We start from the raw sequence: 18,982 nt of genomic DNA on the forward strand, positions 1-18,982 counted from the left end.
TTTTCACGCAAAATATAATAAGTAAATATCCGGAAAATACACATTACAGCAAAGAAGCCTTTATGAAGTGTGCAAATCAGAGGCAATATAATTACTTTACGCGTCCAAGGGTAGAAAAAGTAATTCATCAATAGTGATGTCTAGGGCAATAAGCTTGTAGTTCAATACTTCGGCAAAGAGCACTCTTTTGGAAGACTGTTTTGAAACCTCTCATTGTCTCGGCAATAGTCATATATAACGTGGTACATTCTAACCCATTTGAAAAGCTTTCTTTGTTGGGGTGTCAATGTGCTATACTTGTCTTTGTGCCACCAATTTGTTGGACTCTCTGCCCTACAAAACCTTGCGTTTCCCTTCCAAACGCAAGCGTCGATCTTGTAACTATTGAACGACGCTAGGAACGGCCCTTTCGACCAATCGATTTTCTCGCGACCTCCGTGTGTGGCCCACGTGTCGCCATCCCATAGGCTGACTTTGAGGCCCATTGGTTGCCACCGTGGATATGGGACGCCTTTGTCCGCGTGGTTTCTATACACCCTTATGGGAACCCAATCCACCATAAATCTATGAACAGCCAAAAAAAAACTTGTCACCATCAATGAATAATTGATAAATTGTTGATACATATACATATCTCTGGTTTATATATTGTTGAGCTTTTTAACACCTTAACTTTTCTCATTTTCTAAAAATGTGAAATTTATTGCAAATTTTTATTCCATAACCAAAGTGGCATATATATACATCATAACATAGTTTCAATATTATATGATGTATGAAGCAAATTGTGTGTCATTACATAAAGGGAAAAGAAAAACAATCTCCAAATACAATACCTACAAAACTATGATATAGTAATAATAAATACTAGCTCTTTTACTTCAAAGAATACGGAATGAGAAATATATATATATATATATATATATATATATATATATATTGTTTTACTTGTGGCGGTAAAAGAGAATCAAAATAAACTAGTAAACGACTTACACAAGTTGGTGAAGGTTCCAAAATATGGAATATGTATGGAAGCCTTTTGTTGGATCAAACCAAAGATGAATCCTTTCCTCTCTATTTCCAAAGCCATCAACAAAAACATTGGTCTGAAGAATGTATGGTTCACCTTCCACATTCCCAAGGAACTCAAAGTCTATCTCGTCGCGCTTTGGTTGATCAGATGTCAACTGTACAATAATTATATTTCATATCCTAATATTAAAAATAAATTACCTGTTCAAATTAAAACAAAATTGCTGCTTTGAAATATATGTCCAAATGAATATACGTGCATGCATGTAAAGCTTTAACTAATCTTACGTACATAGTAGGCAACAACTGTTCCTGCTGAACGGCCTGGTATTAGCTTTATTTGCATGTCAATCCATCCAAATAAAAACATCTGATTCGAAGCAAATCCAGATCCTACAAATATGTATTCGGTAAATTGAATATTCAAAATTTAATGGGACAAATAAACTAACTACACTAATTTCTAATAAAAACATAGTTTAATGTTTTAGTATGTACCGGAGTTTTGGTCGAGCTTCAAGCTTCTTTCATGGCCGTCGGAGGAAGTGTTGACGTGGCTAGGAGACCATGTCACGAAGAAATCTTTGTTGTAATCGCCGCTCGAAACAAGAGAGCATTGAGATGTTTCAATGAATGAAATAAGACCAGCCGCGAAGACGATGATAAACTTGTAAAAGCTATTCATTGGTTCAGATTTTTATTTTATTTATGTATGTATAATTTAGACGTGTGCTCAAGTTTTTTTAAATGCTAAGAGGAGATGTTGAATGAGCTTTATAGGTGTATGAAATTGTGAACCTAACATTTGCTTTGTCCACAAAGGAAGATAAATGTGAAATATAAGGGAGGGTTTAGTTTAAGAAGGAATATCTTTATGATGAAGCAAGATATTAGTTAGCTTAGCATTACATGATCTTTAGTAAATACATAATATGGACGTACGTGGCTTTCTTTAGTGTCTATTTTGTTATGTAAATTGCAATGTACTCAGTAATAATCACGCCAGTTAGCTGAAACAGTTGGCTTATTAATTAATGTATGGTAGGGGAAAAAATTCCCTTAAAAATTAATAGCATCGAAATCATTCAACGAACCCTTTCATATATTTAAATATTATGATTATTATTATATATTCCACTCTTTGAACACACACCTAGTCTTTCTGATAGCAGAAAGTTGGGGAATATTGTGGAAAACTTTGATATTGCTTCCCCTTCTTTATTTTTATCTTCATGGTATTATAATATTCTTTATTCCTAAAACTATTGTGCTTTTCTTTTCAAGTAGTCATTCACGCTGGTCTTAAACATTTTTCCAAGTTCAAGTTTATTCGTTCATATTAGCCGCGTGTAGGCACTTCTTTCGGTTCAATTAAGAAAGAATGGGGAATATCTAGAATATTCGTGTCTTATATAAGTGTGATGATGATATATACGGGGACAATTAAGCTAATAACCTAATAGTACCCTCATTTTTATAATTAACATAAAACATACGTCATTTTTCATATTTCACTCATATTTTCAAAATATTTCACCAGTAATTGTTTCGACAAAAATACTCTCATGTTTAAAAAATTTAGTCAACAATTACTGAAATCTTCTGATTAACTGTTATTGAAATGTGGTTAACTATTATTGAAATATAAGTTATTGAAATCTGGTAAATAGTTAATTGAAATCTGGTCAACAACTATTGAATTTTGATTAACTGTTATTAAAATTTGGTCAACAACTATTGAAATCTGATTAACTAGTATCGAAAACAGTTTTTTGTGAAAATTAAAAAGTTCAGGAACTAATATTGAAAAAAGTTACGAAAAACGGTTACTTTAAATTATTTACACTTTTAAAAATAGTCGAAAATTTCATTTTATTAAGAACGTAGCCCACCAGACGTGCATTAAATTAATTAACTAAAGAGTAAATTAAATTATTAAAATTTACTCTTTAGTTAACTAATTTATTGCGGGCATAGTGACCTGTTTTCTTAATAAAATAAAATTTTGGCCTGAATATTAAAAAAAAAAACTAGGGAAATTCGATATGAATATTAACCTATGAGCTTAGTTTCTTGAATTAATTTTCTTTTAGTAAGAAGGATTATATTAAATTTTTCTATAAACACACTTGTTTATTAACATATATATCAATAAATAGTTATAGTTTTTAGAACTATAAGCACTTAATGGATTTTGATAGATTTTTTTTTTTTTTAATTGTCATAGTTAGAATTATCTATTTAATAAGTTGACTTTTGTTTTTCCAGTAATTTTAAATTATATTTAACGGTAATTTGCTCTTTTAAAAAAAAACTCACTTGATACTTATCATATACTATACTATTATGAAGCATTAATTTTTTTAATATGATAAATAATTAGCATTACTAATTACTAAAACAAATATAACAATTTAAACAGTTTATTTTCATAATGAATGGATTTAATTTTTTTTTTTTTGAAAAGTGACACTATCAACCAAAGTTACATGATATATATTTTTAGTGCAAGAGTATGAGACATATCAATCATGATTACGTAATATTGCAAAGACATTAAGCTGATTAAGGATAATTTTTCACATATATAAGAGAAAATGCATTTCTGCATCTCACGGAAATCAAACTCAAGACTTCGTGATGGAGGTAAGGGTGGGATTACTACTAGACAAGCTAGGAACCATGGATTTATTCTCGTTTAAAATCAAGTATAGTATACATTGATATATGAAATGCTAGAAATAAATAGAAAACATTCTTTAGAAAAAAAATAGAAAATATTAATAAGTTTCGAGTTGCTAACACCAATTATTTTCTTCCATTAGCTAGATTGATAAATAAAACGTAAATCACATTTGAAAAAATAAAATATTGTTCATATTTATTAAATGAATTTTATTTTTTATTCTTATAAGTGTAAAAAAAAATTATAATTTATTATGTTTGAATAATATCAGTATTAATAAATTTTTTGAGTATTATATTAATATATACAATATTTCATTATATACAATTTAGATGACGGTTACAACCACAGTTAATTTATCTATTTTTCATTTGAAGTATAGTTTAAGGTTACTTTTCGAACAAACAATTCAAATAGTCAGTTTGAATTGTTCTTAGTTCCGGCACTACTCGCATAATTACAAAATTAAATAAAAATTTAAACATAATATATGTCTTAGTATCAAAAAATTAATCTGATGAACAATACCGGATGGTACCTAAAATTCCAGTTTCTTGAACGGTGGAACATAATTTCCAGTTTCGTAAACAATGTCGGAATGAACGAAATTACTGTTTTCTTCAAATTTGTTTACCTGGGATTAGGTTTGATGGTGGCATTCCGCGACGAAGCCAAGGATATGAATAACCGGAGGGCTGAGTCGAGACGGTCGGTGTGGCAAGATCTATCGACAATAGTGGTTTTGCATAGGGCTGAATCGAGACAATCACTGCAGCAAGGTTCTTCGAAGGTTGTTTTCCAAGGCTCGCATTTGATGGTAGTCTGATAGAAGCACCTGTTAGCGATGGTTCGGCACCCATCATTAGTGGTGCTTCAATATGGGTTGCCAATGTGGTGGTCCAGTGAAGGTTGTTGTCGATGATGATGCAGAACAAGACGCGATTTAATGGGGTGACAGTGTCAGAGTATGCAATTCGTCATGGTTTGACGTCTCCCTTGTTGTGAACGGTTTTGGATTTGTTTGTTTGGGGTGGGTTTGGCGTGGGTGGAATTCCCACGCCAAACTTGTCGATTTTCGTACCTCATATTTTCTGCATAACTTTGTCATATGTAGGTCGATTTTTTTTTTGTTATATATTTAGTTTCCTTCATATTTAGTGTCTTAATCAGTTTCTTGTTTTGTTCTTGTGTTAGATATGTAAATATGTTTTAGATTGGAAGCGATTTAGCCACCTTCCACTATTTTGGTGAGGAGTTTTGTTAGATTAGTTTTTACATATTGAAGAACTATCTTCATTCTTCATGATAAATAGATCACGATTGTTTGAATTTTTTTCATCAACTACTATGATATTTAGAAAGATTCAAATTAGTGCTCGAATCCTTAGTGTGCCTCTTTTTTGTCCCATGTAAGAAATAAGCAATGTATGATGGTAAGTGTATAAACTCTTTTTTTTCCATGTAAGAAATAAGCAATGTATGGTGGTAAGTGCATTTTATACCCACTTTATCTTGTTCTTTTACACTTGAATCGAAGCGATTATTTAGGTTTTTTTTATATCATTTTGTAATTTTCTTATTATATGTATTTTATGAAGTAAAAATGTTTTGAGTGCAATGGAGCAATTTTGGGATAATTTGAAGAATTTTTGCACCGATTAGAGCAAAACTAAGACAAATAACGCCTTCTTCTACATGATTTGAGATTTAGAATTAAATATTTTGGATGATCTAGTTTCAAAATTGGATATATTTTTCTCTTAATTTTCCAACGCATATTAATTTGCGAAAATTGGACATGAGCACAAAGTTACGACCAATTCAAAACCAATGTGCATCTCGTCGCACCCGGAATTTTGCAACATAGCATGGCTCGCTGTTCCACATGGACTAGTACAAAAATGACAATTTCTCATTTTCTTTAATTTCTAACCCTGTTTCTTTAAGAGGTCATACTCTAGGGCCCATATATCTCCGAAAATCACACTAGACCCTATATAAATGAGTTTAGCCTCCAACAAACATATAAATATCTTTGTTTTAGTTTTTGTTATTGTGTTTGGCTACTTTGAAGAGATTTTGGAAGAGGAAAAACTTTCATTTGACGGAATTGACAAATCCGACGAGTTCTTCTTCTCCGAATTTAATCGTTCTTCTTTCTTCTCATTTTTATATTACGTACTTTGATGGTTTAAATTATTGTTGAACATCGTTTTGTAATTAATATGAATTCATTTTTAGTTTCTTGTTTATCTTATTGCTTTTGATTATTATTTTGTGTTTGTCTTTGATTATGAATTTGATTAGAGGCTCGATTTTTATGGGGCTACAATGTAGCCCGGACCGATGTTAATACTTTGATGATTCTCTAATATTTATCTATTGCCTCGTTTCCATTCGTGTTTGCTTGATTATTAGCCTTGTAATTTGTCATGTTCATTGATTAGCTACCTTTGATTTGTTACCTAGAATTGTTTGCTTTTCGAGAGATAGTAAGCAATCGTGTTTTTGTTATAATCATTATTATTGACCTATATTAATAGAAAACTCTAAGCGATAGTGCAATTATTTGAATTCTTGTTCTTTATGAGTATGATTGTTTTAATAGAATTAGAAGTCGAGGAGATAATAGTCCGTCAATTGCGTACGTTTCATAGAGCACTCGAGAGAGAGGATAGCGAATATGTTAGAGAGAATGAGATTGGTAACATAGGAAATGAGGCTACATTAGATAAAATAGGGATAGTCATTGCAATCCGTCTATGGTTAATTTAACCATTAAAATTACTAGTTTATGTGAGATCGATACTCGTAATTCACGTATATAATATGACTTGAGTGACACATGTACTTGCGTGTGTGATTTTTTTGCAATACATGAGTGATTGAATGTACTTGTTCTAATAGAAGCTCCATACCAATTAACAATATTATTTGTTTAATATGTTAATGTAACTGATGGACGAGATTGTTATATGTCACATCATAATAATGAAAAAAAAATTGGCGTGCTATGGTTGTCACATTTATTTTATACATTTTGGGACTGCTAATGTGATAACTAAATGTGTTGGTACATTATTAAATAAGTATAAATTGATGTGGTCTAATTAATAATAAAGTTTGTGACTTAAGGCATTTTTACCATTATGTTATTATGTGGATACCATAAGTGCTAATTCTAATTCGATGAGAGACCATATTAGAAATAGACAATAGTTATTATCAATTGCCTAGCAGTTATTTATAACTGGTATGATCTCTGATTGCAGTACATATCATTTCTTGTATCCCCATCAAGAAGAATACTTCAGACTCGGGCAAACTGCAATCAGAAGACCATCATCTTCTTGTGCATTAAATCAAATGTATTCGAGTACGCTTTCTCTATTTAAATCTTTGGTGTTATTTCTCTTGAAATGGCTATTTAAATCTTTGGTGTTATTTCTCTTGAAATGAATTGGGATTAAATTAGGGATTTCAAGATCTTATAATGTAATCTCTCAAGGATACTGGTGGTGAAGAATGTCGTGTCTTCTTCATGGAGAAAACAAGCAACTCGCATACTCGAAAAAGTATTAAATGCGATTCAAGTTTTTATTGAAGCGAAAAAGTATTATGGGAGCATCGTGTTATTTTTTTTTTTTAAATGAGAATACATTATTTCTTCGTATTACTATTTCAAGAATATCTTTTTTTTTTTAAAAAATTTATTGTTTTTTTACAGTTTTATTTGATTATTTTTCATTGGTAATAGTTATGTTTAACTTTTTGTTTTTGTTTTTATAGTACTATTGGAAACTCTGACAAAATTATTTGAAAATTAGAAAACTAAAATCTTTATAGAATATTTGAAATTTGAGACTTGGGAGATTTGCCATCTTCAAAATCATTTTGTGAAATTTTCCCTATTGCAAAGGAGCTAGACGTACATGACAATTTGTTTTAAAATGAGGATGGCCTGTTTACGCTGTTGACTTAATTGTTCCGAATATATATTACATTTCATTTGGTAAAAGAATTAGATAATATTAATAATAACTATAAAAAATTAATTTGGTAAAAGAATAGTACTAGAAATAGTTGGTCAAAGTTATTGATGCCATCATCAATACTTATCAGAGAAAATTATTGAACGCTTCAAATTATTAGGATTTAGGATCTTATTATATATAAGAAAGAGTCCATGCGAGTAGGTTGGCAAGTGCCAATTTCTTTTTATTAATCCTAGGAAAATAAAACGAGGAATAAATAGGTTATATATGTATATGCATTTATTTTTTTATTATGCATATACATATCTGGTGGGTTTGAACGCCATCCAACCACTATCGCGTCGCCGGTTGCATCTCTTCAGGGTCGAAGGGAACCCAATCGATGACCGGAGTAGTCCCCGTCGGATTTGGCCACATGAAAGAGAAGGAAACTAGATCCGAAAATATTTCAAGGGAGAGAGAGAGAAGTCCGATTGGATCGATATAACTCAAAATAAAACCGCTTAGAGAAAATAAAAAATAAAAATGAAATTTTTTTGTATTTAGAGTTCAAAGAAGGCCGACTAAAAATAGGTGATTGATCAAGACTAAATGACTAGTGTTATCATTAGGCCGCATAAAAGAGTGATCCACCATTTGATCAATGCTATCAAGGTGTTTTATACACACTTATCATGTGCTTTTAAGCTCAAATTGAAATGAGTCATTGGGTTTTTCAATATTTTTTTGTTTTGTAATTTTTATTCGTTTTTCAAGATGTTAGCGAGTTTCTAGTAGTTTGAGCTTAATGAAGCAAAGACAAGTGCTGGACATTCCGGATACACTTAAAATCTTTGCATTTTTTGTGCTCTTTTGACCGTTGGATCAAATTTTGATGACCTTGATCATTCCAAAAATTTCACCTAAACCTGCATATCCACATTTGGGTTTAACGAACATTAACTCTTGTTAGTGTAAAGCTTTGTTTGGAGTAGGGGTGAAACTGGATCGGTTCGGTTCGGTTTTTGACATTTTTAGTATCCGAATCCGAATTTTCGGTTTTTAAAAACTCGGTCCAGTATCCGGTCCGATTTAGTCTAAAACCGAAATTCGGTTATCCGAATATTCGGTTATCCGGTTTCTTAAATCCAATATCCAGTCCAGTATCCAGTTTTTAAAATTCGGTTATCTAGTTTGTAAAATTTCAGATCCAGTTTAATATCCAATTTTATAAAATGGATATTCATTTTCTAAAATCCAAATCCGGTTTGTAAAAATTCAAAAAACGAGTACAAACCACTCTTATAAAGCTCCAAAATGACAATACATAATCTAAAACTGAGTAAAAAAAATAAAATTCAAAAGGATACTCGTCTCCAACTACATGAACATGTAAATATCATAATATAAAATTAAAATTACAACCCTAATGATCATAATAAACCATACAACGATTGAATTTGTGTGTTACTTTTATAGATCACATAATCAAGTTGTAGTAGCAGTAGGAGTTGATATATGAGAAGTTTGTTCTTCTATGACAACTTGATCATCATCTGTTAATAATAATGACATAAATTTAAAATAAATTTGTTTTAATAAACAAACAACAAATGAATATGTCAAATAACTTATCAAATTAATTATCTTACCCAAAACAACTTGCTTAGAATCATTTAGTGCTTCCACTTCAGTAAAATCTGATTTGGGAAAAAAATAAAAACGCTAGGTCTCTCTCAAAATTAGGTCAAGTCTTTTTTTTTAATATATATTTATTTTTAATTAAAAAAAATCGGTTAAATAACCGATATCCAGATTTTTCCAAAATCAAATCCGATATCCGGTCCAGTTTTGTAAACCGGATCGGTTATCCGAATCCGAATTTCGGTTAGCTGACGTGGCTCCGAATTTCGGTTTCGGTTCGGTTTGGATATCGGTTTTATCCGATTTTCGGTTCGGTTTTGTACAGCCCTAGTTTGGAGTTTAAAGAGCCATTTTCTAACTCTTCAAACATAGTCTTTCTTTATCTCTTCTATCCTTTAGTTTAGATTGCGGACAAAAAGATTATGATATTTTCAGTTAGTCCGTCAGCTAAAAGATTGTCTTAAAAAATAGATCGCTTACGTGTGTGCACCTTCTTTTTTTTTTTTTCCTTTTTTAATGTGGCTAAAGTAGTGGAGTTCTAATTGGTCTGATTAGGTTTTGCGAAGAGTTATGACTTGTGACTATTTAATTTAAAATCCCTGAGCTAAATATAATACTAATGTCTAACACTCTCAATCTTAGGAGTTTCCTTAATGACTTGATCTTGTATGTATAGAAAACAATTAAGATCCATGTTTAAAGTTTAAACTATCACGCCACATTAAAATATTATATAGCTGTTAATCATTATTACAAAGGTTTAGATTTTAGAAACGACTTAAGTTAAGAGTGGCAATTCTTGAATTAACCATTTATTCTTAATTTATATCAGAGTTTAATGTTCTCATTCTCTTCTCAGTACTACGTGTTTCCCATAATGACTTGATCCAAACAAGTGCTCGCGTATTTAAAATTAAGTAATAATCTTTCTAGTAACATTACAAGCATTAAGGATTATCGGTTGTTCAATTCATATAAGTTGCGTGTTAACTTATATCAAATGTTCAAAGTTTAATTCGTATTTGACTATTAATCCTATTGCATTATATAATTACAACCTTAAATTATCAAAAACATTATATAAAATACGTACGTGAAAGTGGCTTTATAATAAATCCATCTAGCTACATTTTAAAAGTCCAAATTTCAACCGTCTGTTTCTTATGCTATTATTAATACCTTCTCTTCCAAGAAAATATAAATCGTTGTAAAACATAATCTGTTTTCTTAAAACTTTATTAAATACAATATTATATCCAATAAAAAAAATTACTAAAGAATTGGGAAAATAATCTTAAGTTTACCTATTGAATTCAATTGTGTCTATACACGAAGCTTAAAATAATTATAGATAAAAAAAAATAATTATATATAATTACAGTTTTACACACCCAAATAGATCATAAATATAAAATTAACAATGACACTTAAATACTTAATAGAATGATTAGCAATTTTCATTAGCATTTTAGCAACAAAACGTGTTTTAGAATACCTACATGTTATTTATATGTAATATTTTTCATTAAATAACGGAAGGTAAGGGTTTTATTTAAGCCTGTAATAACTCCAAGGGGTTGGTCTAGTGGTAAGGGCGATTCTTGGAATCTTGCACATCCCCGGTTCGATTCCCCCTGGACTCAACAATTGGGGTCACTGGGTTAGTCTCCCGATCGATAATGTCAGGGCCTCGTGGATATTAGTCGGGTCTCACCCGGATACCACGGTTATCAAAAAAAAAATTTAAGCCTGTAATTGACAATTCCGCATCAATGCGTACAAGTCGAGTGATTATGAAGAGAAAAGAACAGCGTATCATTTTAAATCTCATTAAATGCCCTCTCAATTTCAGTAAATTGATACCGAATCCACGTTCTTTTCGCTTTTCATAAATAATATGAAAAACGTTCCATTGCAATCTATTTCTTTATATATATTTTTTAACTTTCTTTAATAAACCCAATGGTAATTTTATGTACATTTAATATATTTATGCTGGATCAATTCAAGATCAAGAAAAGCATTTATAGCAACCAAACCCAACCGTGTTAATACATTCTCAAAATGAAATATTGGTAGTACATCCCAAGCTATTCCCAAAATCTATTAAGCTTTCTATTATGGGTATATAAATATATATAATATATATATACACTATATATATAGTCCTTCAAAAAATAAAAATAAACTTTTACTACAATAGAAAAAAAAAACAAGGAAGAAAAGTAGTTCATGTGTGTCACTCTCTCTCTCTCAAAAGAAAAACTCTGACAACTACAAAATTAATTGATTTCTCTCTTCAGTTTCGGTGTTTTCGAGTCTCTCCATTGTCAAAAGACCGAATCTTTACTCTCGAGCTTGCATTTTCAGGTACACTCTCTCGTCTTTCCCCAAATTCTCTCTCATCATTTTTTCGTAGACCCATTCCGATTCTTCGAATAGGGCAAGCCAGCAAGAAGATTACGATTCGTATGAATTTATTGTCTTTCTGATGGTTAGTTTGCGAAAGATTCTCGGTAACCGATTACTAATTAGAAGAACAATGGAATTTGAGTCGGTGATTTGGGAGATGAGCGCTTTTTGGGTCTGTCCCTGATATTTTTGAGGAGTTGAGTGAGTCTGTTCAATTGGTTTTAGGGTTTCGTTGTGAATCTCGGTCGATTAGCTTTCGATTTGTGAAAAAATTTGCGAATTTCTAATAACAGAGCTTGATTAGTCCTGAAATGGTATTTATGTATTCTTTTTAAGAAACATAATTGAACCTGAGATATCAATTTCCTGTTTTTCTTTTAGTTTTGCTGGTGTATGTATGATTGTTTTCAAGAATGCATTGATTGATGAATTTTTTGTTTGTTTTAGGAAATCAATTAAATTCCAAGTTTGAATCGACAAACAATGAAACGGTTGCCAAGCAAAACGCAGAGATCGAAAGGGTTCAGAGGGAAACACGCACTTCAGATTTGTCTCCTTTTGGGGATCTGCTTTTGGCTTGTGTACCAAGTCAAGCACTCCCACGACAAGAAGAAGGAGTTCGACGACGAGAAGAAGGTCGGGTCCGAGGTCTCCGTCCAAAAGGAGAGCGAAGACACTCTCAAGCTCGGCAGGAAAGACCTTCCTCGCGAGGAGCCCGAGAAGAAGATAATACCCGTAGAAGAGGAAGAAGAGGACGATAAGCACGAAGAGGAGAGAGAGACCCCGAGCGAAGAAGAGGAAGAAGAGTCGAGAGAAGAGGACCCCGGCAACGGCGACGATGAGTTGGACGACAAGAGAGACCCCGAAGAGAACGGAGAAGCGGACGAGGATCGGGCGATAGAGAACAACGAGGAAGATCAAGCGATAGAGAACAACGAGGAAGATCAAGCGATAGAGAACAGCGAGGGCGATCGGACGGAGGATCGGGACAGCGACGACCACGAGGCTCGGGAGGAACACTACAGAGGGGACGATGCTTCCAGTGAGGTGGCCCACGGAGAAGAAGAGCCCCGAGAAGCGACTTCCCTCAACGGCACAAAGGCAGGCGATAACGGGGTCGCGGAGAACTCTACTACTTCATCGAATTTGGCTTCTTCGCTCGTCGTGGAAAAGGTCGACGATGGAAAAGATTCAGAGGCGAATGATGAACTCCCGATAGTGGTTACGGATTCTAGGAATAGCTCGGCCGTTGAAGCGCGCGATAACTCGACCGAGGCATTGGAATCTTTGCTGCAAAATCGGCTCCGAGAAGATTCTACGAATATGACAGTCGAGGAGAGTGTAAAGGAGCAACCTTTGTTGGTGGAACAGACGAATAACCCCGAGTCCGAGAAAGTCAACGATCTTGATTCCACTGAGACGGAGTACACGGACGAGAGCTCTAAAAAAGACTCTGTGGACGAGAATGTAGGGTCCGACAAAGAAGAAGAAGAAGAGGGTTCGAATTCTTCTGATAAAGGCGACGAGGGGTCGGGAGAGGAGAGCGGGACCCACGAAGAGCACGACCCGATAGATTCGATGGACACCAACGAAGTGATGGTCGGGCAAGAGATGAGCGAGGCTCGGACTGACCTCGACACGTTACCCGACCTGAAATCACACGGCGACGACACTGAAGAAGAAGTTGCAGCTGAATGACTTTCACTTGAGAACCTCACTTTTTCTTTTTTCTTTTTTTTTTCCTTCTTTTTTCTTTTTTGTTATGGTTTCCTGGATTAAGCGAGTAGATCAAATTGTTGCAAGTGTAAACTTAGGTGAACTGTACAAGTATTTATACCTAATCTCCAGTTTCAACTATTTGTTTGTCTTTGTTTTCCCATTTTCTCTATATCAATTTTATCAATTTTTGTTGTAATGTTTGTACGAAAGGGAAGTTGCAAACACTGGTATAAATATTTGTATTTCATGAAATTTTAAAAAAAGAAATTGATATTTAGCATCACTATTGTATGGTAAAACTTGAAATTGTATATGTATCCTTTAACCAAAAGAGAACGGTTCTCTCTCTCTCTTTTATTATTATTATTATTATTATTATTATTATTATTATTATTATAGTTCTCTAATTTGTCATGTATCACAAGCATTTCTTACTCCAACCATTGAAGTGTCATAAGCTATAACTCAAGTTTTATAACATTTAAGAACCAAGATCTATAATTCGTGAAATTTTGTGACGTCTCGTTCGATGAAAATATAAGTCTCAATTTTTTGGTAATTTATGCAACCCTTCTATCTCTCATAGTTTATCAAATTTCTCTTTCTAAATGGAGTGTTAATAAGGTGGAGAAAAAAGGTAAAAAAAAAAAAAAAAAAAAAAAAAAGGTTCTTACTGCCTTCAAGTGAAAATTCTACTAGTTGGTGTCCCTAAACTGTATTCTATTCTGCGCACAGACGAAACCGCTGTTTGAATTTGATGACGAAATAGATAGCCCGTTGATGGGATCATATGAATGAAACAGAAATAAAAAAAAAGTCCCGAGAAACCCTCTCTCTCAGAAAACTCTCAGGCTAGTTTGAGCCGCCGCCGTCCCCTCCGGGGCCCGGACGCCGCTGCTGCGGCAAGATCCGACCTGGGGGGGAGCCTTTCGAGCCCTCTTTTCTTGCAAGCTTTTGTTTCTTTTCTCCTTGTCTTTGAATTTTCCCAGATCTGGTCAATCCTTCAGATCTAGCCAATGACGTCCAGCAGCCTCTCCGTGGTGCGCATCTCCGCCGTTCTTCATCGTTTGGGCCTGCTCCTCGCTGTTTCGCAGTCCCCCTCCGCTGCTCTTCCCGGGATGTGGGTTTTGGGTGGCCGTTCATCGTTCTCCGGGGACGGAAGCTCCGCCCCGTCGCTGGTTTCGGGCTTCCGGCTGGGGCTGTCTCGTCGTGGTGTTGAGGCTAGTCTTTCGGAGGTGCGCGTTGCGGCTCTGGGTGTTGGTTTTTAGTTTTTGTTCATACCTTGTGTTAGGTTGTATTACTTTTTGGTTTGGAGTTGGGTTAGCCATCGTCCAACTTCCCGCTCGGGGAACTTTGTTAAACTTTTGTCTATGCAGTCTGAAGATTTGTCTTCTTCCTGGTCAATGGACCATGTTTGGTTGGATCTATCCACCATCCATTCAGGGATATTTGAAAGAGTTTGATATTTGCTCTTTTCGCATTGTGTTTTATGTGCACAAAATGGGCTTTTATTTGTATTTGGCATTGACGTTAACGTTAGCGGTTGACCTCTCCCGATCGAGGTTCCTCTTGTTCCTTGGATCAAGAAAATCTAATGCTGTATCTCTGGTTTTACCCATATTTTAATAGAATGCCCCGAGCCCCTTTTCTCAAAAAAAAAAAAGAAATGAATGAAACAGAAACGTAATTGGAAGAACACACTTTGATGACATAATAGTGAAATAGAGTCCAAATTATTATAAGATAAGATATCTATGTTGCATAAAACTGAGCACCCCTGAAACTTCAAATCAATCAAAAACAAGAAGGTAATAGTTAGACAACAATGGGTCTTTGAGCTGGGTGTGTGTCACTGTCACGGACTCACGTACCAAAAATGATGGTGTAACGTCTATAATACATGGAAGGGGCAAAACAGTCTATTCACAAACCCTGAATGAACTATAGCTGGTTTCATTAGAACACTACTAGCCCCACCCCAATAAACAATACAGAAAGAGCGAAAGAGAAAATTCTTTGATTTAAAACGTGGGTCGTGGGATCAAGCATTAAATTGGGTTATAAGTGTATGATTTATGAATTTTTCACTTTCTGATTAAAAATACAAATGAAGGCCAAAAAAATCCCAGCACACGGCGGTCTGGTTGCTACATTACCGTGACAACGAACGACGTCAAAAATGGGAAATTTTATAGCACAATAAATACAACTACAATCTAAACTACGGAGGTATAGATGAATTTGAAACATGCCCAAAAAATTCACGTTTTAAATCCAAATTTTTACTTGATAAAGAACTTCTCTTAGATAATCTCGGTAGAGGAGATAAAAAGGCACACACTTCTCAAATTATCTTGAATTGTATCTCTATATGAAGAAACAACAAAGATACACATAACCTTTCAAACATATAACATATTAAGCTTATAGTCTTAATTTCATGAATTGTCAAAATGTATTTATTCAAGTTTCCCTTAAATAAAATAAATGCCCTCATTAAAAATTCAAAAGATAAATTATTTTCTTATTTTAAGTAAAAATATAAAAGAGAACCCGAAAAACTATCTGATTAAATTCATTTTAGATAACTTCGAACAGTAATTAATGGCACATAGATAAAATGGTGCCTAAAACAAACCAAACATTGAAAAAATTGCATCAGAATTCAAGTTTTAGTAATGGTTATTGATACCCCAAAGCAGAAGAATTTTCTTCATCCAATTTGAATCTCGTTCGTTCATTCCGCTTTCAATCCAACCGGAGACTCATGCGAATTCCACTGCACCAGCATCCACACGATCGACGTCCCTGATCAAATCACACAGAATCAACGATAAGCAAAAAAGAAAACACGCTAACCTAAGCACAAAACACAGGATCAAGAGCCAAGACGATGAAATGCGACTCCGTACCGGCGAAGAACGAGACGGTGGAGAGATTGGCGATCGCCATTGTTTGATAGATAAAGTACTCGCTCAGGAAATGAGCGAGAGCGTAGACGAACGACAAGAACGTGGCTAAGTAAAGCGGCTTGTTCTCGAGGTTGAACGCGCAGAGAAAGCAGAGCGTACAAGTCAGGAAAGTCCAAATCCCGAATGTTCTTCCATGGACTTCACTCACTGTGAAACCGATTCATGGATCAAGGAATTACTAATTTGGAATCCAAAATCAAACAGACCTACATCTAGTTCAAAATCACCGAATCTCCTAATTTCGAGAAGAATCTGAAAAAGGAAGAAATAGAGTACTATGAGATTTAGAGAAGACGGCAAGACGAAGAGCCCAAATGTCGAAGAATCCGAACCAAACGGAGGCGAGTCGGAGAGAACCAACCACCATTAGCCATATACTGAGAGCTTTCATCTTCGTTTCTAGGGTTTGACTGGGTCGACTTCCAATCTCTTGAGTGAAACTTGGTATATACGGTGAGACTGAGATCGGGATTTCAGCTTTCGAGGATTAGTGAAGTTGAGAGAGTGTGCTAAAAGGGATTGTCGTTTATTATTATTTTTTATTATTCGATTATTTATTCGGTGATGCTTGACTGTAGATAATTTGACGGTGAGAGAGTGTGTCAACTTAAGGGATTGTCGTTTGAGGATAATACATCGTAGTTTATCATCGTTTTTTTATCATTAAATTTGGTGGTAAATGATAATTATTTTATCATCAAATTATTTATTCAAGAATTTGTTCTCACAAGTCATTCTCCTAATCTCTTTTAAAATTTTAATTGAAGGGTCTTTTTATTTAAAAAATATCTAACAGGCTCGCAATAAATTAATCAACTAAAGAATAAGTTACTTTTAAAAAAGATGATAAAATGTTGAACCACTAGCCTAATTACCTCTTATTTATTTAACATATTTTTCATTTTTTTATGTAGAACAAAATAATTTTATAATTTTTTTAAGTTTGGAATGAAATATTTGTGTTCGGTTTTTCTTCAAAACAAATTTATTGAATACTCTTTAATTCCAGTTCTAAAGTTTTTTACATATTACAAATTCATATTTATTTTTCTTCCATTTTTTAGATTTATTTTCTTTATGAACAAAAATATCATGACTATTTTATGGGAAAATAAGACGATCTAAAGGAAAAAAAAATTGTTTGATCGGAAAATTCATTACCATTAGAAGCTAATCGTTTAATTATTTAAATAAAGGAAAAAAACAAAATTATTACAAAGGAGAATGAATTCAAATATTAATAAATATCATTTAATCTATGTTGTTACTATGGATTGGTTGTTTTTATTATTTGACAAAACCGATGTTCTCTACCTTGTTGGAACATTTGTGCTGCTTGGCAAAGTTCCGTGTAAGGATCAATAACGTGGATTTTCTGCATAGTTTTTTTTTTGCTTGACCTGTTTTTGCTTTATTGATCGACCAATCAGTCTTCATCAATTGTATTGGTAAATCCTAGCAGGGTATTCTCACTGGTTATTGTCTCATATGAAAGGAATATTTTTCCTAAAGAATATGGTTACACACAAAATTTTTGTGAGACTTGTATGAGCGAAAATATTGTGACCTTTGTGTGATGTTACTTTGTTCTTATTCCTTATTGTTGTTGTTCGTGCAATAGACAAAGTTTAGTTTTGTAATCGTGGTGACGTTCTAAATCATGCACTGCATGTAGGGGTGGCAATTTGGACCGTACACGAGTTACGACACGGTGTAAATGGGTTTGGGTCGACCTTAAATGGATCTGGGTCCATCCGTGTCGAACACGATTAACACGATTAAATAATGGGTAAACACGACACGAACACGACAACTCATTGGGACCACATTAGACATGAATATTAAATGGGTTGTTAATGGGTAAACACGATCAAGACCCATAATGACTCAAATGGATTGTGTTTGAACTTCTCTTTTGTATTAAAAATATTATGCTGGTGACTTAGTTGATTATATGAAGTATTTGTATTAATTACTTATTCTAACTAATTTGTTATTTAATTTGATTTAGAGAATTTCAATATTTTGAAGTAAACATGTTTAAGGACCTAAACCGATTTGCGTGTTCAAATGGGTTTAGTAGTCTAAATGGATTTGTGGGTCTAAGTGGGTTCGTGGGTTACATGGTCCATTAAGACACGATTAATAAATGGGTCTTAGTGGGTTGGGTCTGGGTTTGGCAAAAAAATAGTGGGTCGGGTTTGGGTTTTGCTCCTAGACACGATTAATAAATGGGTCAGGTCTGGGTCAGTAAAAAAATACATGAAAACGAATAAGACACGGCACGAACATGACACGTAACCCGAATTGCCACCCCTAACTGCATGTTATAAGCATTGATCGATCACTTGGTGAGTAGTGGAAAGTGAGAGGAGCTCAAACACAATGGGAGCCTGGGTTATAATTTACTGGTTAGTTTTGAATTATAGGAAATCTGAAAGGTGATCATTCAGAGTTGTCCACCATTGTACTTATTCTATCAATTAGTGAAGTTCTCTTTCCACCAAGAGTATCATTCCTCCAGAAGTATGCACGATTGGCCG

The 18,982-nt window shown here is 33.7% G+C and overlaps 3 protein-coding genes across 3 annotated transcripts; 1 reads left to right on the forward strand and 2 right to left on the reverse strand.

Moving 5' to 3' along the window:
- Positions 1 to 1,844, reverse strand: XTH10 (xyloglucan endotransglucosylase/hydrolase 10). Its single transcript, XM_089623139.1, has 4 exons — positions 1,531 to 1,844; positions 1,325 to 1,425; positions 994 to 1,187; positions 1 to 564 (listed from the first exon to the last, which is right to left on the reverse strand). Exons 1-4 carry the CDS (start codon positions 1,715 to 1,717, stop codon positions 162 to 164), a joined length of 885 nt encoding a protein of 294 aa, XP_089479265.1. The 5' UTR covers positions 1,718 to 1,844; the 3' UTR covers positions 1 to 161.
- A 9,667-nt stretch (positions 1,845 to 11,511) lies between these two features.
- LOC149389770 (myb-like protein X) lies at positions 11,512 to 13,663 on the forward strand. Its single transcript, XM_089623050.1, has 2 exons — positions 11,512 to 11,706; positions 12,196 to 13,663. The coding sequence occupies exon 2, from the start codon at positions 12,232 to 12,234 to the stop codon at positions 13,444 to 13,446; it is 1,215 nt and encodes a 404-aa protein (XP_089479176.1). The 5' UTR covers positions 11,512 to 11,706; positions 12,196 to 12,231; the 3' UTR covers positions 13,447 to 13,663.
- A 2,353-nt stretch (positions 13,664 to 16,016) lies between these two features.
- ERG28 (ergosterol biosynthesis protein) lies at positions 16,017 to 16,982 on the reverse strand. Its single transcript, XM_089623051.1, has 3 exons — positions 16,716 to 16,982; positions 16,380 to 16,586; positions 16,017 to 16,275 (listed from the first exon to the last, which is right to left on the reverse strand). Exons 1-3 carry the CDS (start codon positions 16,828 to 16,830, stop codon positions 16,205 to 16,207), a joined length of 393 nt encoding a protein of 130 aa, XP_089479177.1. The 5' UTR covers positions 16,831 to 16,982; the 3' UTR covers positions 16,017 to 16,204.
- Between the last annotated feature and the right edge of the window lie 2,000 nt (positions 16,983 to 18,982).

Source organism: Urtica dioica, chromosome 8 (assembly GCF_054948205.1).
Source record: "Urtica dioica subsp. dioica isolate 48M chromosome 8, U.dioica_male_clone48M_v1_H2, whole genome shotgun sequence".
In the NCBI taxonomy this organism is placed as follows: Eukaryota; Viridiplantae; Streptophyta; class Magnoliopsida; order Rosales; family Urticaceae; genus Urtica; species Urtica dioica.